A 24,688-nucleotide genomic window follows, 5' to 3' on the forward strand; every position below is an offset into this window, starting at 1 on the left:
ATAAATGTTATAATTATCCACTATTTGTAATGCGTCTGTATGAAGCACTGGTTATTTTGCTTTACATATTACACATCTGCATAAAAATAGAACAAGTGATGAGGACAAAACAAGACTTACATTTGCGTAGTACTCCATTACAAGAAGGTATTCCAGACGCCCATCTGAAGTCACTCTCTCATCAGCCACAATGAAATGAGCTATGTTATCATGTTCCAGTAAAGGAGTGCGGTAAATGCTCCTTTCATTGATGAAGTTCTGACGGTTGTTGAAAGAGAAGACTTTCACTGCCACAGGACGTTCGTCTAATGATCCTTTATACACTGAGCCGTATCGGCCACGGCCAATGAGCTAGAAGGACATTTAAGAAAAATAAATTGTTATGACTTTTAGGGTTTAGGGTATCATCCTCTAATTGTGTGAATGTCCCAAGTGAGAATAATTACAATAATTTAAGTGAAAAATAAAGTGATAAGATATTGACTCATAAGTGGCTGCACTTACTTAGCAATACAGATATGTGTTACTAGATAACCTAGGCAGCTGTGACTAGGGAATGCATATAGCAACTATTTCCATAATGCAGGGACTGAATTCAGAGAGGACAAACAATTCAGTGAGCTATGAACTGAGTCCCCAAAACTGTCATCTGCTTCTTGCCTCTGCATATCCTAGGTGGTACAGGACAACTTGAAGACAGTGAGGACACAAAACAAGACAGAACACCAAGCAAAGCCAGAGGTCTGGCTCCCAACCAGATAGCACATACAGCACAAAATCGATTGGGGTAGAGCTGTGTCAATCACAGCATCTAACTACTGCTGGACCAGAACAAAATTTCAGAGGAACTGGGTGTGGTCCTACATTTTAAAGACAGCCATGAACATAAAGCACACTTCACACTACAAAATGTCAGACAAAATCTCAGAGGAAAAATCTGCGCTTCCTAAGCCACATTCTGTGGACAGGTGAAGATGCTGGCATGGATGTTACAATTTCATATACAAAATGTAATTTTTGGTAATCGGTGGCTACTTTTGTTTTGACAAATGGACAGGCTTATGGTTCCTACATTGAGGGGATATGTCATTTACCAGAATCCCCACGGATCATCAGAATGCCCTTGTTCCTGAAATTGAAATATGATTGCAAAATGGGAATAAGACAATATGCAACTTCATCAATTACTGATGAAGAAGTAAAAATTGCAGCATAGCATAAGACTTAAAGAGAAGCTTCTATATTCTAGGAGATTTAGATTTATGCAGAAATGGATGTTTTCAAATGACTTGTACGGAGATAGGGGCAGAGAGGAGTCATGCTTTAGACGCAGCGGGGCCCTGGGAAAAATGAAAAGTTGGGCCCCTTTACAGTGAACGGTCACATGCAGTATGAGTTCTCCCTTTAGCCCTGATCACTTTGTAGTGTCCAAACAGTAGCATGGTAAGGCAGTCTGTAATATTGGACTATAGGAGAATTTTATAGGAGATATGATGATATGTGGATTGATGATAGAACATAAATATGAAAGATGATATAGATAGATGATCGATAGATTATACAAAGATAGAAGATAGATATGAGAGATGGATACAGTAGAAGAGAGATAGACGATTGATTGATAAATGGATAGATATATAGATAGATAGATAGATAGATAGATAGATAGGAGACAGATAGGTAGACAGAAGATACATAGATAGACAAAAATCTATATAGATAAATGGTTAGACAGATATATAGATAGGAAATAGACAAATTATAGGAGATACATAACTAGACAGATAGATAATAGATATATAGACAGGAGATAGACAAAAAAAAAATTGGCCCCAGTGACAATTGGTGTTTAAACATTTTTGCTGTAATGAGACCAAGGATTATCAATAAAGCTTCATTACAGACATCTTACAGCTGTTAATTGCAATCTGGGAAAGCTTCACCAGAGGTCATAGGGGTCTGTCTGTAACTATGGGTTGTCTGTAAGTCGGGTGTCTTAAGTAGGGGACCGCCTATATATGGAAATATCACATAGGTTGCAAAAGGGGATTTCTGGGCTAATCGAAAAGCCAATCAGAGACTTGGGTAGATGAAAAATGAAAACATATGTGATGCCCTCCCACCTCCAGGGTATACGGGCTATGTTCAGCTGTCATCAATTCTACAGTGGCTGTAAATTTACTAATCCACTAAGGCAGATTTCTTAGAATAGAAGGCAAATACGTCTTACCTCTAGTAGCTTCAGATTGTCTAAGTCCAAGGATGGCTCTGAAGTTGTGGCTTCCATCATATTCATACTGTGTAGACCTTGTTTACGGTCTTCTAAAAGACAAGAAATATATGACATGAGTCATTAGATCTGGGATTCATTCTACCCACAGGCCACATTCTGACGATGACACCTACCTTTTATTCATTGGGTCAGTAGGATTGCACAAATATACAATTTATATAGTTTGGTCATAACTTTAAAAAAAATGTACATTGTTTGGTGTACCTTTAAAAAAATTTCTAAAACTTTGCATTAAAATAAAAAACTAACTTTTTCATACTTTGGTGTACGGATCTGGGTAAGATATCACTATTTGTCAATTTTTAATTCTAATGATTTTCTGAAAGAAAAATGGTGCATATGTGTTGATTCAGACATTTGGAGTTTATTTTCTGTAACAGCATTTATGGCAGCAAAAATAAATTTATAATATTTTAATAGATTGGACATTTTGGGATAAGGGGATTCCTAACATATTAATGATTTTATTTGTTTAATTTAATATGCATTCTAGGGAAAGGAGGCCTTTTTTATTTACTTTTTATATTATTTCAGGCCCCACAGGGTATTTGAAGCCTAGGGGGTCTGACCACCATACCTAATGACAGCTATAGGAGGCTCCCAGCTGTCATTGCAACTTATCGGTGCCTCCAGTGATGTCTTGGGGGTTGCCAATTGGCATTTAAAGATGGAGGTGCCATGTGCACTACTGTTGGTTACCTAACAGGTTCCTATTTTGCAAACGGTGCCACGTTCCACCAGGTGAGCTGTGTAATACATATTCATATATGTATATGCATATGGAGAGGGCTCAGTTCAAGAGCTGTTTCCATATATCACTTCACCACTGCCTGGTGTATTTTTACTCTGGCCGTTCTTGAAAGGAATAATCAAGCCATCAATTTAGGTTGATAAACTGAGAACCACACTGAATACAGGGAGGTGAGAGCTTTCTGTTGTCAGGAGGTAAATGTTTTTGGTCAGACTTGCTACGCACATTACAAGGTTATCACATACAACATTGTTTAGACATAACAATATCAAATATTTGATAAACTCTGGACATAGAACCTTGAGTATTCCCAATGCAAAGTTCTGTTAAAAAAACTTTTGCCGTGGAGAACCATGTACATTTTTAGATATGCAAAGTTACATACCTCCAAATATTCTGTATATGAAGAAGAAGACAGCAATCAGGACAGCCAGAACTGATACAGATGCGAGAGCAATAATTACAGTCATCTCTCGATGTTCCCAACCAGGGCGGCCTTAAAAAAGACAAAAACACTTGTTATTCTGCGCTGCTAAGCTGCACCTGTAAAAATGTTTATGCAGTGAAACATCAAGATCAACTTGATTCTTCTTTAAGGCATTTTTCGCTCAAAATATATTGATACCCTATCCTTAGAATAGTTCCATAATATAGTCAATTTAGTAGAGGTTCAGTGCCAGCACCCCCACTGACCACTTGTGTTCAGCAGCTGATAAACAGAGAATGGACCAGGAAGAAGACAGTTCTGTGCTGATTGTAGTGGTCAGACCAGGTAACTACAGATCAGCTACCTTTAATTTGAATAGGAGCCAGGCTGCAGTACCTTGCTTCAGCCACTACACAGAGAACAGAACTGTCTGTCTCCTGCTCTATTCTTGGTTTATAAGCTTCGGAGAATAGCCATTAGGTATCCTTAGGCTAGGTCATCCATATTTTTAGCCTGGAACACCCCTTTGAGATATCACCGGCATAGAAATATAACACATCTGTGAATTCCTTTAGGACAGTCAGTAGTTGCTATTTATCATGGAGTTAGATACATAAAGACCTAAGAAACGACTATTGACTATGTACAATGTCTTAAAAAAAGAAACAGGTGTAAAACAGTAACTTAAAAGCTCAGTTCACATCTCTTTTTGGTTATATAATTATTCCTCCAATATATATCTGTAGAATGCAGCAAGTGCATAATGTATTAGTGTAGCTATGGTATACATGGGTATTTGCCATACCTTTTTCAACGTAGTCCACTGCACTTTTCTCTGCAAGGTGATACAGAAAAATATCATAACGTTGTGCAGTTGTTTTACAGTACAAGTCTATGGTGGCTGCATACCACACTATTTCTATTTCTATATGTGAACCTCCAGTTTATATAAACCATCCAACCATCCAATGCGGGATGCAACTTGAATCCTGTATATAATTTGATGGATCTGTCAAAACATGAACAGGGTGTTTGCAGTTGTCATATGATGCTAATTGTCTCCTTTTTCTCTACTGATCACAGAAAGTGGTGAAACTTTATGGCCCACATTTATCAGACACAGCTAACAACGACTACATATGCTATGAGGGACATCGTCTGCATATAGTTCCTATTTTCTGTAAAACATACTTGACTAGGTCTTAGAATGAAAAGGGTGGGGGTGAAATGACAATGGAGAGACTATTTACACAGGAGAAAGTACAAACTACAACAACAAAATGTTCAAAGCCAAAGTGTTCCAAGGTCCAGACTTTTCGGCTTTTTCCTATGACAGGAATCCTAAATAATAACACAAGGGAAGCAGCTAGGAAGGAAATCTGGTAATGAGGAAATTTGCGTAAAATTAGCCTGTGGTCATATCTCAATATAATCTCTTGTTTAACATCTAAGTCAGTAAAAACGTATGTTTTTTATCCTGTCCAGTAAAAAAATATGTTTAATGTATTTTTTTCTATGGATCCTATGGAGTTGGATACCACTATATAACATCCTTTGGAGAGATACAGTACATTTAACATATCATGTGTTACAAACAGACATATGTAAAGAAGCTGGCATCTCGGGAATATTTGCTATTACAATACCAATGAAAGCCCCAAAGTAAAATAAATGATTAGTAAGTAATTATTTGTTTTGCTTGTACTTTAGAGAATACTCCTTGGATCATTAAGCATAAGATAAATATTTACTGAACAAGAATATGGCACTAATATGGACATGGGAGCGGTAATGAGAATGGTCTTTTTGATTTTTTCATGTGCTTTCAATACTATCCTTCCAAAACTATTACGTGAGAAATTGAAAAAATATGATGGTTGGCATCACTCTTGTTGATTGGATCCGGAAAACTTGACAGGTCGGCCGCAACCAGTTCATTGGGGTTCGTGTTTGTCAGATACAGTGTTTAGTAACAGGGAACGGTTTTATCACCATTATTGTTTACTTTGTATACTTTGTATTGTATCACCGTTTTTGTTTCCTTGTATTCACTTGCTGTCATGTTAAGAAATTTTTCTGACCATACAGTCAGGGTTGCGAAGATCTTACAGAATAAGGATTAGAAATTTTGGGGAGAGTTGATTTATTTGTTAGCTGGAGTTCTTTGAATAGATTGTGCCTAAAGATTGAGTTTTAATTAATGGTGATCCCTTTGAGATAATGGACAGCTACAAATACCTTGGTATTGATTTAGATCAACACTTGAATTGGCTCTACAATTCGGTTAAGCTTGGTGGGAAGGGCCTATCTTGTTTGTTACCTGCTATCTGTACAAGATAGAAGATCTTGCGCATGTGCATGGCACAGTCGCTTGTTGTGCTCTCTTTACTTCTAATCAGTTTCTCCTCCTTGTCCTCTGCTACCTTGTCCTCTGCTACATAGAGAACCTATTTATGTGGTCCCAGTATGAGCTCTTGTGTGATAAGGAAAGTGCTAGAGCGCTAATCTTCAATAAAATGCCCAGCAGCAGCCTCCCCTCACTAATAAAGTGTCCATCAGCAGCTTCCCTAACTAATGAAATGTCCAGCCAGGAACCCGAAGAGCAGAAGAGGAGATCTGGGGAGAAGAGGATGCTGGGGGTGAGCGCTGGAGCGTAAGTATATTAGTTTATTATACTCGAATATAAGCCGAGTGGGGCTTTTTCAGCACAAAATGTGTGCTGAAAAACTCGGCTTATACCCCACTATGGTATATAATAGCTTTTGCGTCAAGGAACAAGAACTTCATGCTCTTCCTCTGCACACTATACAACATCCTGCTGCATCAGCTGTCATCACTTATCCTGCAATTTGACTTTAAATTTCCATAAAACTCCTTGAGATATATTCATTGCTTACAATACAAAATCTACCCTTGAACCACTCCAACTGGATAATTCTTTCGAAAATATACTTGTCCTTGAGCTGCTGAGAACATACAATGAAGTAGGAGAAATAATTTCCATGTAATTGGCATATTGATGTTTTCTTCTTTTATTGTGACGCACTCCTCTCTTTTGTGAAAGCAAATGCAGAATTAAAATTATACAATCACTTTTCCTATGGGAATAGGAAGGCAACAATAACCAGTTTAGTGTTGGGATAATATCCACAACAAATTAAGTACAATAGTCTATAATCTGACTTATTTTTATCTAAGTCTGTTTTGTACATGCAGGAAAAATGCTACCTGAATTTATTTCATTACTTTATGGTAAATGTTTTAACAGGGATCCCCCTATCCCCTCTGAACACCTGCTATAGTCTATGATGTAAGGAGTCTTCTACTTGCGCAAATTTCAGTGTATAGGATCTGGCTACCAAACAGCTGATATTTGAAGGATTTTGCTACATAATATTATATTTGGATTCTACAGACATATAAAAAGAGGCGTCCCTATCCACCCTGAAGTTACTTTGAAAATTTCAACAAAATAAAGCAGGTCAAAATTTAGTCAACTTAAATTGCACTAAGCTGCAGCGAGAGCTGTAGAACCAGGAAAATTAGGCATTTTAATATATACTAAAAGCCCTTAATGGATACAGGATACCAGGGGTGTAACTAGAAGAGGCAGGGCCCCATAGCATACTTCTGAATGCCCCCCCCCCCAATCCTGCTTTGCATATTACACTCACATATATACACACATTTATATACCTATATACATAAACATACAGGTCTTCACTCCCACACACATTTAGGCTTCAATCACACGGTGGCAGGGGGAGGCGTATATATGGCCTATGTATATAAACGCCATAATGGGCGCACATGCGGCACCGTACCGTTCCGTACCCGGGAGAAAGAAAGAATATGTCCTATCTTTCCCAGCAATATGGCGCTGTGCGCCATACATCACTGTGGAGAGGGGCAGGCGTGAGAAGTGCTATGGCACAGCGGGTGTGTGAATTTAGCCTTATACACTCTTATACACAAACAAATATAGAGCATATACAAATCACATATACCCACACATACAGTGCCATATACAGATGTACAGCATATATACATACCATACATACATACAGCGTAAACACGTCATAGATAAACACACAGATACAGATATATATATATATATATATATATATATATATATATATATATATATGTTAAATATCATGATGTACAATGTGCAGCATAATATGTATATAATGGTGCACATCCTCCATTTTTTGTTATCAAGTTGGATCGCGGGGCCCCCTGACACTGTGGGCCCCATAGCGGCTGCTAATAATAATTCCTTTATTTATATAGCGCACACAGAGTGCTGCATGCTGCACAGAGCTTTCCAAATCAGTCCTTGTCCCCAATGGAGCTCACAATCTAATCAACCTACCAGCATGTTTTGGAGTGTGGGAGGAAACCGGAGGACTCGGAGGAAACCCACACAAACACGGAGAGAAGATACAAACTATTTGCAGATATGTCTGCTACCACTGTAGTAGCGCAGGAGCACTCCTTCCAGTTCAGTGCATATTTCATAAAAATAAAGATTTATCTTAAGATTAAAAATAAAACCAAAAGAGATGAAGCTCTGGTGCAAAAATCACTAGCTATGCCCTAAATTGTGACATAGTGAGTAATAATCATGGCTAAAAACCTGCACAAAGGTTAATACGTGGTTATCTGTTGTGTATTGAACTAGAAGAGGGCTAATATTACCTGCTGGGGTTGTACTGCATGCAATAAAGACATGTCAGAGTCCATATAATTTATTTTTGGCAAGGTACGTGGGACTGCCCTTTAAATAGAACTGAGAGCGGATTCTATTCCGGATGCAGACATGGAGTCCACTTTGTCTGGACGGGTCCCAACACCACAGCCCTTCTCAGGAATGAAGGGAGGGCTCCAATTGTCTGGTTCCTTTACAGCCAACACAGGATGGGTTTCTACGAAAGACTGGCATGCAGTACTTTCAGTTACATGTAAATTAAAAGAATTTATAGACTGAAAAACCAGACACTTCAGCCGCCTTTTTGTTGTGCTTACAACCAGGAACGGTCTCTATCATGCTTCTAAACAATGTCAAACAACAGTGGAAATGTTTATATCCAAAGTGACATGTCTAGCAGAAATACAGAACAGGATTATGTGAATCTCTATCAACAGTGAATGTAACATCAGGGGAAATTATTTCCTCTTCGTTGGTAAAACTAAAGACCTACCTCTAGCTAGGAAAAAAAACAATACTCAAAGGAAATCAAACATACATGGATAAACCAGGGACACTTAGGACACTTAGTCACAGTCCCTGGATCTGTGAGTGAGGTAATCTTGTTATATTTATTATCCATGTCCTCCTTCCTTCCAAAATCATCTTTAAAATAATTCAATAGTCCAAAAGGGTCCGGGGGGGGGGGGGGCATTACAGGAGCCGATCCTTACTGCATCTTCACAAGTCTCACCCTCCCCCTTGCTCCTTCAGCACTTCCCTCTCCATGTTCCCAATGTAATCTCATTGCAGCAGAGGAGGTTTCAGCTCACAGAGGGAGGGGGGAAGTGCTATGCACAGTGTAACAGCCAGTGAAGCTCTAGCATGGAAGGGCTCTGGAAACCTCACAGAAAAACTCCTAGATAACTCCAAGAAACCTTTTAGCATAATTTTAAAAGATGATTTTAGAACAAAGGAGGCAATGGAAAACAAATATAAGAAGATTGCCACAGGCACAGTGCCTGAATCAATGAGTAAGCACCCCTGGTTTATCATGTCTCATTTTATTGGTAGATTTCCTTTATGGAATAAAGAATTGTATTGGTAAATATTTTGTTCTTCAATAGAAAAATGTATGTTTAAAGTTTCCCAAAATACTTATATCTGATTAAAATGTATATGTTTTGCCCATTCTTACACTAAACAACATGGTTTGTATGACAAAGCTTGCGTCTTCTTCACCTGTGCACAACGCAGACGTCCAGACATGGCAATTGTGATCTACTAAGGTGAATTTACATTTAATCTTTTCTGTTAAGGTCTTTAATCCAATAAGATTATGTCGTACCACACTATTATTGTTGTTTCTTGTCAGGTCTGTAACTGATAGCTATAAACATTAAGACTGAACCTGCAGATTTTGGCCTGGCTGGGCTACTATCTAATGTGTAGGACAATAGGCCTATCTCCAGGTGAGATAACTGCATGCTCTATCAAATGCAAGATCATGGATTTTATCGTTCAGTAGAAGCACATGGTTTTTAGGGTTTCCATAGGGCAAATGAGTATTTAAAGTAACATGGTTCATCACTGAACTGGTTCCCAAAATGGAACAATGTATAAGGGTAATATTGTAATAAAAAAAAAATAAACTGCAGATTTTGTCCATGATTTTGATAATTTTCTACATTGCTATATGAACCATATAAAGTTAGACTTTAAGGGGTGTTCCCATTTCAGCAACTAAATATTATTGTCTGATTAATCAAAAGTTCTACAAATTTTCCCAAAAAAAGTATATTGGATAACTTTTTAGTACACAAACAATAACATTTTTTAAGGTTCAGTCTATCTTTTTGGGGACCTCTACGGGGTTCCTGTAGCTCGAAGTTTTGCCAATATTTTCATGTCCTCTTTAGAGGAGCGCTTCCAACCCACTGACACGCTCAGCACCCATGCTATTTTCTGGTTGTGTGAATGACACCGAACTCCTAGAGTGGGTTTTATACCTGTACGGCTGCTATCCCCCAATAACGGTACTCTCTTTTTGAAGCGTGCAGATTTACTAGACAGAGATAGTCATCATAATCCACAACTTTTTAAGAGCATCTCTAGAAGCCAGTTAGCTATATTGAGACATATCTGTAATTCTGAAGAGGAATATGAATCTTACAAGCTAAAAATGATTGAAAAAATTGTTGGTAAAGGCTTCTGTAAAAAAAAAAAGATATAAAAAAAGAGGTAGAAAAAAACATTGGAGAAGTAATGGGTAAGAAGGACAGGAGATAAATGAGGCGAAATTATAATAGAAAGAACTAGAATAATAATATAATGGGGGTCATTTACTAAGGGCCCGACTCGTGTTTTCCCGACGTGTTACCCGAATATTTCCGATTTGCACCGATTTCCCCGGGATTTTGGCGCGCGCGATCGGATTGTGGCGCATCGGCGCTGGCATGCACGCGACGGAAATGGGGGGGCATGGCCGAACGAAAACCCGACGGATTCGGAGAAACAGCCGCATTTTTTTAAAAAAAATGTGTCGCGGAGCTTGCACTTACATTCACTAGGAATAGGCCGGTGAACTTGAGTGTGTTCCGATGCTCTTCAGCGCAGCAGCGCCACCTGGTGAATGTCGGAGGAACTGCCTTAATGAATCCCGGCCGGACCCGAATCCACCGCAGAGAACGCGCCGCTGGATTGCGAATGGGCCGGGTAAGTAAATCTGCCCCAATGTCCTACATTTGCTAAAAACTGTGCAAACTGCACATAGGGCGTGCAACACAATTCTGTTGAACTTTACATGATAAATATGGCGCACGGGCCAACCAAGCATTGGAATGCCCATTTTAGTGCAGAAACATGTGTCGAATAGTTCAGTGTGTGCCACAATGGGGGCACGTTTACTTACCCGGTCCTGTCGTGATCGAGCTGCACTTTCTCAGACGAGGATTTGGGTCTTCCGGCAATTCACTAAGGTAGTGCGCCCGATGTCCACCAGGTGTTGCTGCTGCACTGAAGTCCACCGGAGTTCGCCAGAGTTCGCCATCCTATCCTGGATGCAGGTAAGCGCGTGTCAAGCGACACATTTTTTTTTTTAATACCGCGGTTTTTCCAAATCTGTCGGGTTTTCCCCGACGCCCCCAATTTCCGTCACATGCATGCCGGCGCTGATGCTCCACAATCCGATCACTTGCGGCACATACCCGGGGCAATTCGGTGCAAACCGGTAATTTTCGGGAAACCCGACAAAAAAGAACGATCAGGGCCCTTAGTAAATGACCCCCAATGTGTCCCCCAAAGAATGTGCAAAGTCGGATAGAAAACTGGCACAAGGACTTTAGTAAATGTGGGCCAATGTGTTTAGTTCTACATATGATTGACATGCAGGGCTTACTAAAAGAATTATAAAGAAGCATTGGAATATTCTACAATATCAGCCTAAATTTAATGCAATATTTAGAGATCCCCCTGAAATTTGTATATAGGAGATGTACATTTTTTTTTTCTTTTTCACTTCTACTCTGATCAAGTAAAAGATGTCCAAACAAACCTTCATTCATACTAAACGAATAGGTACATTTCCATGCCTCTCATGTCAGAATTGTGGCTCTATTGTTTCTTTATTAATGGTGAGATGATTACACATCCAACCTAGGATACCGATGTCCAACTTAGAGGGTGGCATACGTGGGATAGCAAATATGTCGAAATGCCCTTGCGGCAAGGTCTATGAGATCTATTAGGAAACGTTTAAATGAACATCTATCAACAGCTATGAGAAATTTCAAGAAACAGCTTGAGGAGAATACAGATATAGGAAGAGGTGAAAAGGATGAAAAGAGAAAGAAAGAGACAAAAACTTTGGAGAAGCTAGTTTAGCACTACATTTTGCTGAATGCAAGCATCAGATTTCAAAATTGCATTGGACTATACTTAGTGGAGGTGAATGAAGTGATGAATTTTTGGGATTTTTAAGTTGCAAGCCTTAAGTCTGAAAGGACTTAATGAAAGCTGTAATTTTAATATTTTTTTGTAGTGTTTTGTGAGGTAGGTAATGTTAGGGGTATGATGCTAACGTAATGGGAGTGATTAGAAGTTAATCTGTATACTAATAAAAAATGTTTCTTGTAACCAAAATGTAATCTACCTATTCTCTATCTTCGCTGCCTACGAGTTGGTGTTAATTATTTGTATTTTGGAAGTAATAATATGTTTTAAAAATTGAAACATGTTTAAGATCTTGACCTGGTAAAATGTGTATGTAAGCCTACTAATGTTAGGACAGAACATGTCTGATGAAGGGGGAGGTCCCCCAAAACGTCACGACAAGTGCATGTAACCGCTGCGTTCTATAAAGTCACTCTGCCTGTCAACACTTTCTTTGTGGACTTTATGGCATTCATCCAAAAGAAAATGATTTGATATTGCAAAATTTCCGGGTGAAATTGCTGCTACTATTGCAACTATAACGTTTGATTGAATATGGTGAAAACATACTATTTATGAAGATAACTATATTGTGGTGTCCTACTGTGTGAATATCTATTTTGGGTTTTGGAACCACAATTTGCTAACCCAAATTTTTAGGCATGAAATACCTATAATACTATCTGACAATAATATGTATATGATCAGTATCATAAAGAGCAGCTTCTCCTTCTTCCTATCCTATCCAGCACAATTGAGCTTTTTGGGAGTATGATTTGGTCTATTTCCTTTATTCCTTATATTCCAGGAGTGGCAGATTCGCAAAGCAGGATATAAATGCATTATTCATCTCGACATTTACTGCCTAAGTCATATTGATGATCTCAATTCTGTTTCCTGGACACTGGTAGAAAATGATGCTGAATACAATATCCACCCAACATGTCAGTTCAATTAAGTCAGAAAAAACATCCATATTCCTATAAAAATATCTTTGACTGATCTTTCTCCCCAGACAAGATAACAGGCGCCCTTGCCTGACGTGTCTCATATTTGTGGTTACCCTGACCTTGTGGCTTGACAAGTCTGTGAACAGAGCAAACCGGATTATTCCTCAGTGCTCAGCACGTTGACTTTGAAATGAATAGTGGTGTCCAGTTTCTGCAGCGACTTGAAATATCATTTTACACTCACAAGCTGATTCATAGTAAAGCCTCATTCACACTATCTGTGGGCAGACACAGCAGAGCTCAACTTGTCATTTGGCACAACTCATCATCATAGTCTAATATTTTACACCTGGTTTTTGTTAAGACTGATTTATAGGTCATTGACTGGTCATGCTGAACAAAAAGACAGATAAGTCACGTGTTATCCACTGCTATATCCTTTATTAAGACTAAATTGACTATGTTTGGATTGTACGGGTTAAAAAAGCAGCGTAGGAGAAAAAAAAACAATGTTTTCCGTTTTCTGGATGATTTCCAGCGTAGTCTGTCTGTTTCCATAGACTGTGGCTTTTCAAATAAATTCCTGAGCTTTGTGTTTAAAAGAAAAACCTCTTTCATCTGTCATCGTTTCGATCAGAGGAGAAACTTCATGCAGATGAGAAACATAAATGTGTTGCAGCAGACCGTGGAGAGGGAAAGATAGATTTTATTTGTTGTAATGCGTAGGAACCGGATTGTTAAAGCAAATACCTACTGAAAATAAAGCATTTATCCTCTTCTTGATAGCAAATTTGGTTTGAGCATGTTTTTCATCCTAAAACTGCACCTTGTGGCTATATTTTTCCCATCTATTAAAATTGCTTTCAAATAACATATATTTGGAAATATTATCCCCATGATGGGGTTGTATTAGGCCCCGTACATATCATATCCTTTGACATTTGCCATCTGCGGAGAGTTGGAAGACCCTATACACATTAGATGGTCAACCAAACTAATTTGATGGACTCAGACTGAATTTAACACACAGTAAAAATCCATAAAGAAGACCTATCACCAAAATTAACCTCGTAACAGAAAATAGCGCCAAAAGTTGAGACAAGTCATCTGGGGTGCACAGTGAAATCTGTAAAAACCAAGCCAACAAGAAACTGGCGCAAATTGATTTTTTTCAACAATTTTTTTTTCTGTTGTCAGAATTTTTTCCCGTTTCCCAATACATGGCATGGAATATTAAATACCAGTATGAATTGCAATCTGTTACGCACAAAACAAGCCTTCACACAGCTCTTTACATGGAAAAATTTAAAAAAGGTTTTTGCAGGTGGTGCAACTGTGGCGTTTGTCTTGTGTTCGGCCCGATTGCATATGCGTTTCCATAGAAACACGTGGGATCAGTAACAAGCACCAGTTGTTTTGCATTTAAGGAAGTGATCAGGCCAAGCACCGTCCATGAGGGTTTGCCTTGCCTCTGTAAACGCACCATGTGTGAATGCAGCCTAAATAAATGCCTGATCCCTTCATTGCAGAAAATAAAATCCTTGGGTCAAACCTGGAACTATAATTGACGTGCTGTAGGTACACATTTCCCTGAAAAATGTTTAGGCAGCATTTGGATGCGATTTGTTAAAAAGAACATTTGAGGGACATTTATCAGTTCTATCAAGTTACCAGTTGTAGTTGCCCATGCTCATGGCAACCAATCAGAGCTTTAATTTTCCCAAAGCTGTTTATTAAATTAATGCTAAGCTCTGATTGGTTGCCATAAGTTTCACCTCAGACACTCTTGATAAATCTCCCCACATATGGTCTTTATTAGTTGGAAATATAAGTTTTACATAATTATATTTTAAAAGTGAATTAATTTTAATAATCCAGAATATTCAGACTTTTAGTATGATTTGGCAGTTGTGCCCTATATTCAGTATACAAACTGTCAATGGTATTAGATACAGGTTTATCTCTGGGTTCTACTGTAATATAAACTGCTTCTCATTAGATTGCATTGTGAAGTAACTGTAATACATGGACGTAGGAGACACTTATGAAGGGATACAAGTGGAGTATCAGCATGAAGGCGGTTCATTAATCATGGACTACAGTGATCTAATGTAAGGATCTAGTTTAATTAGAACGGCACAAGCCATGATGTTACAATGAAAGGTCGGTTATGTTACTTCAAGGCTTTCTTGTCTTCATTAATGTTTGCTACATCTGGTGCTCACCTCATTAATGGTGCAAGTTACAGGGCATGAGTTTAATGGGTCTACAAAGCCATGATAAGGTTACTCATTCTGTAGTAATGCCTTAGAGATTCATGTTTAGGTGTAAAGATCAAAGCTGAAGAAACAGCCCTGAATTTACATTTTTTAAATTATTATTTTAAATATAAAAAATTCTTGTGTCTGGTAAAAGAAATATGATTAAAGAAACTTCATATTGATGTCATTTACATTAAAAAAAAATCCAGTTTTATAGGTCTGCTGTATAATGTAGATGGTAATACATGGGGAATATGCAGACATTTGTCTGGATTCTGCTGTAGGTTCTATGGAGGATTTACCATCTTTCATTGTGAAACAAGAACTTTCCAACTGGCGGCATATTCACAGTGAATGCACAGCTATCTGCACTATAAGGCCCCACATACAACCTTATTGAGGGCTGTCTGGGGTATAGAGAGCTGGACGCTGCGCATGGTGACTTTGGTGGACACTGTGGAGGATCGTGGAGGCGAAGGTGTGGTTTAGTCGCACAGATTGGGCCAATCACGGCTCCCATAGAGGTCTATTAGACCCGGTCACTGTGCTGTGAACACACTGGGGGGAGTTTATTAATGCGTTGCCTGCTTGGACAGAGCAGAGCTCAACAACACTGTTTTTTTTTCCTGTCCAGCCATGACCCTTTTCCCGTTTTCTTGATGCCACACCCCCTTTGAAGGCATTTCTTTGTAGAAGACTGGCAAACGTGGCTTCATAAATTTCCCCCACTGTATCTCACCAAACGGTCACCGAGCCTGATAGCGCAGGCCCTATTTTTGACCTGATTTGCAGCATTACTGTTCAGCTGACTTTCTCCACCTTCACCCGGATAAGCACACGATTGTGTGAATGAGGCCTACATATGTGATCCACCAAGGACTTTTGCTTATGTTACCCCACACATGATGCAGGGTTATAAATCTGTTGCTGGTACTATAATCTTAACAAAAATTTTCAGCAACATTTGGATATTAGCTAATTTTTGTTATACTCATTTTTCAGAGTGTGGCCTACAACTTCAGTGTGTGGCCTGTTTCTCTTTTCATCTCTGTCTCCACCTTGTGTCTTTTCTCTATTCTTGTGCTGCAGAAGAAATAAAGTAGGAAGGGAACACTTTTGATGAAGGTACAGGGCCACGAGCCAAGGGCAAAGTCTGAATCATGGCCTCCCAGACGTGAAGAATAACAAAAGCTTCACATGTGTTAAGTAATGGAGTCTGGAGACTTATGACTTCTAGCTAGAGTTTTACTTGAATGAGGTAATCTTAAATTGAAGAATACCGCACGTATCTAGAAATGTTTTTGAGATTCTCTGTATTCTGGACATCACTAACCTTCACTTATATACGGTACATTCAGACTCTGCCTTCACAATGCAAATGACTAGCTTTTGTATATTCCTCTGTATTTTCTGCACTTAACAAACTGTGTTTTCTGTTTGTATCTACCTAAGTAAGTAACAAAAGGGAAAGTTATTTCACTGAAATAGTATTGGCCACATGCTGAGCCCTATTCACACTGCCCTAGGCACTGGATATACTAACCTTCTAATGCTCAACAATTATCATGATTTACTTGTTTCTATTTCATATTATTCTAATGATATTTGGTCAGTGTTAATGAGGGAGAGAGTAATTCTACACTATTACCCCCCCCCCTCCCACTACAGTAGAATAACCACTTGTGTTCCCAGTACTTTATACTATGCCTCAACTTCCATAAAATATGACAACTTTGTGCGCTCCACTAAACCATAAACCTCTCTGTCCATACTTCTATTGATTATCACTCTCATAGGACCCTGTACATTAAAACAAACCTCTATCCCCTCTCTTATAAACTTTTGGGCCCCCTCTCCTAGTTTATGATACCTTCACTCTGTGGCATTAATCTGGCCAAGTATAAAGATAAATAAATGTCCATTAAATGGACACACTAGGCACAGGCCCTTAAAAGGGTTTGCCCATGAAAGAAAATTTGGAAATGTCAATCCTCTAGTCATGTTTACACAATAAAGATAATTTTGAACCCCTTACTTTACAATTTTACTCAGTTTTATTTGTGTTTTAGTTCCTATCACTGAGTGATGGCCAGTGTAAGATTCCAGAGTGTGGGCAAGGACTCTCTAAGAAGACATATTATGATCCCTGTAGTGATGTTAGATACAGTGTGCTGACAATGTGGTTAGATTATCAGGGTACAGGTTTATGTATACTTTCATTCAGCTTCTGAACATTCAGTAGTATCTGACACATAGAAAATGAGATCAAAGCTGAGAGATGATGAGATCCATGAGATGCATATTACACATGACTCTACTATCAGAGAATAACATACACGGCTCTGGCAAAGCTAATTTATAACAGATAAGTATAACTGTCAGATCTGCTGTGCCTCCCCCTCCCCTGGATAGAGATCTTATCTTTCTGTAGCTTTACTCTCCTCACACGGCGCCAACAGGAAGTCAGTGTATGCAAGGGTGAGGGCTAGAGGCAGAGAGAAGCTGAGTGAAGTGTCAGACAGAAGAGCAATATGTCTAACAAGTGGCAAATAGGAAAATCTGGACTCCAGTCACACTGCATAGGTTGCAAAGAAATTTTATTGATACAAACTTTCAAATGTTGTGACGTTTCAGTCAACAATAGACCTTTATCAAACTCAGTTTGTATAGGTGATATCGGATGAGGAAGGTTGCTTATAGCAATGATAGCGCTGCCATGAAAGGATGGCGTCTGTGCCGCTTAGAGGAGTGAGTGGCAAATGGCAAATATGGTCCTGGCCACATGCTTCCTCACTAAGTCACTTGGTAAGACATGCATGGGGGATTTATCACCACATTGTCTGCTTTCTTGTACTGCTTATTGAAACTTTTGTGTTGGGCAAAGATATTAATTACACAAAAGTGGGGTCTAAGTTTAGGCTGTCCAAATATAAAACATTAGTAAAAATTTCACATTGTGAATCCTTCTTCTTTTTGGAATAGATATACCGTTTTAGCTTTAATCCTGGATCATGTCATTAAGCTTCTTGAAAGTTATGCTTGATGTTAAGGGAGCTACCTTACAAGAGGCAATGGTTTAATTTTAACCCATCCTGAAAAACATATGGAATATTTCCATACATCCCCAGTGGAGCGTCAATGGCTGTATATCTCCACATGCCTGCAAGGCGGCCATAACTGGCGAAGTCTCTGTTAGAAGAACTCTTACCCCTCAACTCTAAGTCACATATTCACACATAACTAATATACAAAAATAATATCTATCAAGAAAAGACAGCATTTACAAGGTGGGAGAATTTAACATCACTGCACTTGCCTAATAACATGTTTATAAAAGTCTTATCCTACAATGTAAAGTTACGGGAAACAGGTTTGGATGCAGCTATACTGACTACCTTCATCATAGCACAGAAATAACAACCATGTCCTATTTATAGATCTGCAAATCCCTTCAATGGTTTTCTTTGCTGCCCACTGATTACAGTGTTGGTTCAAAAAGAAAAAAAGCCTATAAATAAGACCAAAAATAGTGCTGCCGTGCCAGATAAAGCACAGACAAGTATACTTATTAGCATCCTTATAGAATATAATGCTATATGTGCAACTGCATCATAGTTTTTTTTTAAAGGTCTCGGTTGCAGATTCCTATGGAAACCAATGGGAAAAAAGTCCTGACAAAACTCTCATAACTATAATGTATATTTTATAGTACTGGTCTGTTCAGTGTGGGGGCCTGCTATGTCTCATGGGCCCAGGTTTGACCTCAATGCTTTTACCACCTCACAATTCACAGTCCAATCTCATGTTTACCCTCTGATTTTTGCTGCAGATTTGCAGTTTGACATTTCATGGGCTTTTAGGCGCAGAACACATGGAAATATTCCTAATTCTGCTTCCATGCCTAATTTTTACCATCATGGAGCTGAAAATTATTTTCCACAGATCATGACTGTCCCATTTGCAGGGCCCTTCCCATTCACAATTTCAACATTTCAATGTTAGTGTGAGGTATTACCTTAAAAAGGGATATGATTGACCATTATTGGAGGGGCAGCTGGAATGTATGGACTTACCATTATAGACCCATACCCTGTTTCCCCAAAAAATAAGACATGTCCCAAAAATAAGACCTAGTGCAATTTTTAAAAAAATATAAGGCCTCCCCTGAAAATAAGACCTAGCGGCAGTCATTGCTACAGCTACAGCAGATCATTTAGATACTACAAGAGACTGTGACATGAAGTGTAGATGTTAAAGAAGTTATTGACATAAAAATAAAATAAAAAATCTTGCTTTTTGTTCAAAAATGTTGGGATTGTTAAATGTTCCATAGATTACTGTACAGGGAAATATAGTCACAAGGCTTTCTTGATGGAATTCAGATGGTTAAGCAAATGTATGTGATGACAGGGCTACAGTATATTAATACATGTTAATTTTTTTTTTAAATGTAAATTGTCGGGAAAATAAGCTATCCCCTGAGTATAAGACCTAATGCATATTTAGGAGCAAAAATGATATAACACTGTCATATTTTCAGTGAAACACGGTAGGTCGCCATGTGATGGAACATGCTAAGTGAGTGCATCATGAAGCAGCAATGCACATGGCTAACTATCAGGACTGTTTTAAGGGAAATCCCAGCAGGAGGACCCCAGTTATCTCACATTAAAGGAAATACCACTTCAAACAGGGACGTATCTTGTTTAAAGTCAGAGATTGTTAGCAGTTGTACACAGTTCTAATAAACTGAGGAATCATTGGTTTAATTATGTCCCTAGTAATGTAACTTAACCAGCCTTTCCCTGCATAACAAAGCTCCTCAGCACAAGGGTTAATCCATTTTATGTCTCTCCTCTGAGGTGTACCAGATAGAGCCACTGAGGAAGCAGACAGCCTGCCTCCAGGCTGGGCCATATCCAGGCTCCAGCATTCATAAACATCCCAGGCTCCAATGAGCTAAGGAGTGAGACACCCCCACACGCTACTATTTCCCCCCCTGCCATCATCGCCACCCCCCTTCTGCATTCAGGAAACGGCTTGCTTTGTCAAATTCCTCTCTAGCAGCTTTACACCAAAACTTTATTGAGCTGGTCCCAAAACCCAAACATAAACTATACGGATTGTATAAACCCGAAGTTTAAGATTAGCTTTATGTAAATGTATTTTACTAAGTCTTGTAAAACTATTACAGTTCCCAAACACAGTGATTTATTTACTGAATGAAGTTTTTTTTAATTCTTTTTTTTTTAAGTGACTGAACGTGGCTGTTCCTATGCTGTGGATTTGAACCAAGAATCCACAGCAGTAGATTTGTTTATATCCTATTCACTATGATGTGACAGTAAATGACAGGTTATTAACCAGGCTAATAGTGTCCCTTGCCTCCCCAGCCTTAAAGTTTTTTTCTAAATTTAGTTAAAAAACATAACAAATTTTTTTTGAAGAGCCTATACTTCTGTATGGTGTGGTGGTGAAAATTCATGGGCTATCTATAATCTTTAAGAACCCATTGTCTTTGAAGGAAGTCACTGGGCCACACAAGAGACCAAAATAAAGGATGTTATGAGTGTTTTTTCACCCGTTGACAAACACAGTTGACTGACTATAGCCATAAAACTAAACAGACGTGACAATGTGTAAATAAGGTCATAGACTAGTTTCACTGGTTAAACAACATTGAATTCCGTCCGCCACCTGCAGATAAATCACTTATGTAGAATACAGCTTGTTTAGTGTGGTTGTATTTTTTTTTACTGCAGCCAAAATTTCTGTGGAATGTCTACTGGGGATATTCTGCAGCAAGTATATCCTGTGTGTACCTAGAATTAGGAAGTCATCCTTGTGCTTCTCTACCAGGGATAAAATCACTGTAAACATTGTCTAAATATAATGTTACAAATAGCATTACCACAAAATATATTGCTGAAAAAGGAACATTTAAGAGGAAATCTACAATCCAAATCAAGCGTGATAAATGATGGGGTACTTCAAGCTCATTAGCATTTATAACGGTTGATTTTAGAAGGAATGATGCAGAAGATAACAAATATAACAAGATTACCACCGCCATGTTGCCTGTATCTATGAGTAAATGTATTTCCTTTAATGGCTGGTGGCATTTTCTGCTCTTGGCAATAGAATTACATCTGTGCAGTAAAGTGCTAATTTTATCCTATTACTGTATATACTCGAGTATAAGCCGACCCGAGTATAAGCCGAGACCCCTAATTTTACCACCAAAAACTGGGAAAACATATTGACTCAAGTATAAGCCGAGGCTGGGAAATGCATTGGTCACAGACCCCCCCCCCCAGTATATAGCCAACCAGCCTCCTATAGTATACAGCCAGTCCAGCCTGCCTCCAGTAGTATACAGCCAGTCCAGCCTGCCCCCAGTAGTATACAGCCAGCCCAGCCTGCACCCAGTAGTATACAGCACTGCCCCCAGTAGTATACAGCACTGCCCCAAGTAGTATGCAGCACTACCCCCAGTAGTATGCAGCACTGCCCCCAGTAGTATACAGCACTGCCCCCAGTAGTATACAGCACTGCCCCCAGTAGTATACAGCACCCGAGCCTGCCCCGTGTGGTATACAGCCTGCCCCCAGTAGTATACAGCCCAGCCCAGCCTTCCCCCGCTAGTATACGCCTGCCCCCAGTAGTATACAGCTTGCCCCAGCATTAAAAAAAAATTAAAAACTTATATACTCACCCTCCGGGGGCCTCAATGTGCAGCGCTGCTCCCCCGATGTCTTCAGGCTTCCGCGCCCGTCTTCTTTCTTCTGCCGGGCGCCGCCATTGCTCTCTCTCTCGGCCGGCGCCTAGTATGACGCGCCGTCCCGGGAGAAGAACAATGGCGGCGCCCTGCAGAAGAAAGAAGACGGGCGCGGAAGCCTGAAGACGAGCCGCGTGGACATCGGTGGAGTAGCGCTGCACATCGGGGCCACTGGAGGGTGAGTATATACATTTATTTTTTTTTAAGTATTTTTGACTCGTATATGACTCGTGTATAAGCCGAGGGGACGTTTTTCAGCACACTTTTTGTGCTGAAAAACTCGGCTTATACACGAGTATATACAGTATTTTATATAATAGTATATGTCTGTTAGGCTCTGTACACACTTCGTGTGAGATCTACATTTCATATATGCACCAGGAATGGGCGACTCAATGGGTGGTGTAACATTTGCCACTCTGTTTGCCTACATAGCTGATATAACAGTGATATAACAGTGCCTTTTATTCAAGGTACAGTTTGTTTTGGGAAACCTTTCTTGAGTACTGTATGTTTTAAGATGTATATTGAATGCCATGAGAACCTTTCACCACCTTCACCAGCCCTAAGTCTTTGCTGATTCTGTGCAATCAATGGCACCTCTAGTGTCAGAAGGCTGTCTGTTCAAGCCCAGGGCCACTGTTTTAGAATGGTTGGGGCTAGAGAGAAAATTAGAACTATTCCACAATCTGCAGTTTGGGACCTATTAACGGATGCAAGGAGTTAATGAAGGTGGTTAAAGGTGGCTAAGGACAGATACATAGCAATATACCAATATAAGCTATAGCTTTTTTAACCATGCAGCAGTATCACGGGTGCTCCCGCGATCCCTGTCTCGGATCGCGGGTGCACATGTGTCCCTCCGTGTGCCCCCCCCCCCCCGGCAGCCCCAGTCTCACCAGTCCCGGCTCCTGCTCAAATTGGTGCACTGGCTGAACACCTCCACCTTTATTAATCAGCACCTCCCTTCCCCGCTGGATCTTTGTGCTTATGCCATTGAGAAAGCTTCTCTGTGACATTCCTAAGTATTCCTGAGTTGCCTGTGTTCCTGTGTTGCTGTGTTCCCATTTTCCTGCGTTCCTGTATGCCGTGTTCCCGTTCCCATCTGCCTGGACCTCCCGTTGCTGACCCCGGATTGGACTTGACCTTGCATCTCTGCTGTCTGCCCTGACCCTGTGCCTGGACCTGACCACGAGACAGTCTTCCGCTAAGGTACCTCGACCTTGGCTGCCACCACGGGCTAGTCGCATCTGTGGACCGACCTGGTGGTATCCTGCCGCAGGCAGACCATCCGCTTTGCGGCGGGCTCTGGTGAAGACCTGGTGCCACTTAGACTCCAGTCCCAGTTCCAGAGGATCCACTCATCCCGGATCCTGACAAGCAGTATAATTTTGCGGGTATTTACTTTTGTTATATCCCATTATCCTGTCCAGTAATTTTGCTAAATAATAAGTATGGTATATAATACTGTGGTCTAAGAAGCTAAGGTATAATAATGTTTCCAGTCATGTACTTCGCAGGCTGCATATGTCATGTTGTGTAGAAGAAGCCATTCAATTTGTCTTATAAAAGACTATTTTAGAACAGAAGAGAAAAAAAAACAGGCCATCCCAGAAAGTCACACTTACTATTTTGCATGCTAACAAACCGTTTAACGCCTTCTGAAGCTTTTACTTGTTGCTTAGATATTCTGCTCATCCATTCCAGAAATGACAAGGAACATTAGCATGGGGTTCATATTAATGTGATCTTTGTCCTGGACCCCCTAATATTGCTCCTGTCAAGGCATATTTAGCATATATGTTGAATGAACTGATTATGAATGCATTTAATGACTGTGTTTTGCATTTCATTGTGTCTTCTAGAACTTGCCCTTGATGGTTCAGTGAGCATTAAAACGGCACAGTTACCCACACTTCTAAAGGCAAGGCAAAGACATTCACAGTGCACACGGCCATGAATATGTGCCTCATTTATTGAAAAGAGTGTTTATAACCCCAAGACAGGGCACACTCTTTATGCAGACACATGGTAAAGCAATGTGATGTAAATGGCTTTCTAAAACTCACCATATCACTTTAAAACTGCATTAAAATCCTATAAACAAATATTGCCCTTGCTAACCTCCTTTACTTCTAAAATGCACAAAAATATATATGAAGCATTGCCAACAACATTTTATTTAAATATGTGCTTAACTTATCCCAGCTGTGCAAATACAATCTTGTAACAGAAGGTTATTCTAGCACTGCAGAGAGTGCCAGCGCTCATAGACATCTGCCCAGGATGATTTTTCAGGTAATCAGAGTCAACTATCAGCTTAAAGAAGAAAAAATAGGTATGCTTATTTCTTGGAATATAAATTGTATAATGGAATATGAATGTATAAAGTTGTGAAAGTTAACGTGGTGCAATCTCTATAACTTTGGAACTAGAAATCCCAATAATCCACAGTACTTGTCTAAATGTTATTTGGCATACAGTTAAATCCAGAGAGGCAATGTAATGCTGCTGTAAGGGTATGGAAAAAGATGGAAGGGTAGGACAGACACAGATAATAAGCCTTAAAGCTAGACCCACCCAGCTGTCCCTACCTAATTTCCTATGC

The 24,688-nt window shown here is 39.5% G+C and overlaps 1 protein-coding gene across 2 annotated transcripts in view; it reads right to left on the reverse strand.

Annotated features, from left to right (window-relative positions):
- The window catches only part of BMPR2 (bone morphogenetic protein receptor type 2), a 121,672-nt gene that overhangs the window by 40,746 nt on the left and 56,238 nt on the right, over positions 1-24,688 (reverse strand). The window contains exons 4-7 of one of the 2 annotated variants that reach the window (XM_072121203.1): positions 4,277-4,306; positions 3,430-3,540; positions 2,231-2,322; positions 121-351 (exon numbers count right to left, since the gene is read on the reverse strand). In XM_072121203.1, coding sequence (XP_071977304.1) covers positions 121-351; positions 2,231-2,322; positions 3,430-3,540; positions 4,277-4,306 — 464 coding nt within the window. The remainder of the gene's footprint in view (positions 1-120; positions 352-2,230; positions 2,323-3,429; positions 3,541-4,276; positions 4,307-24,688) is intronic. The other variant, XM_072121204.1, reaches the window with a different exon arrangement.

This window comes from Engystomops pustulosus, chromosome 8 (genome assembly GCF_040894005.1).
Source record: "Engystomops pustulosus chromosome 8, aEngPut4.maternal, whole genome shotgun sequence".
NCBI lineage: Eukaryota > Metazoa > Chordata > Amphibia > Anura > Leptodactylidae > Engystomops > Engystomops pustulosus.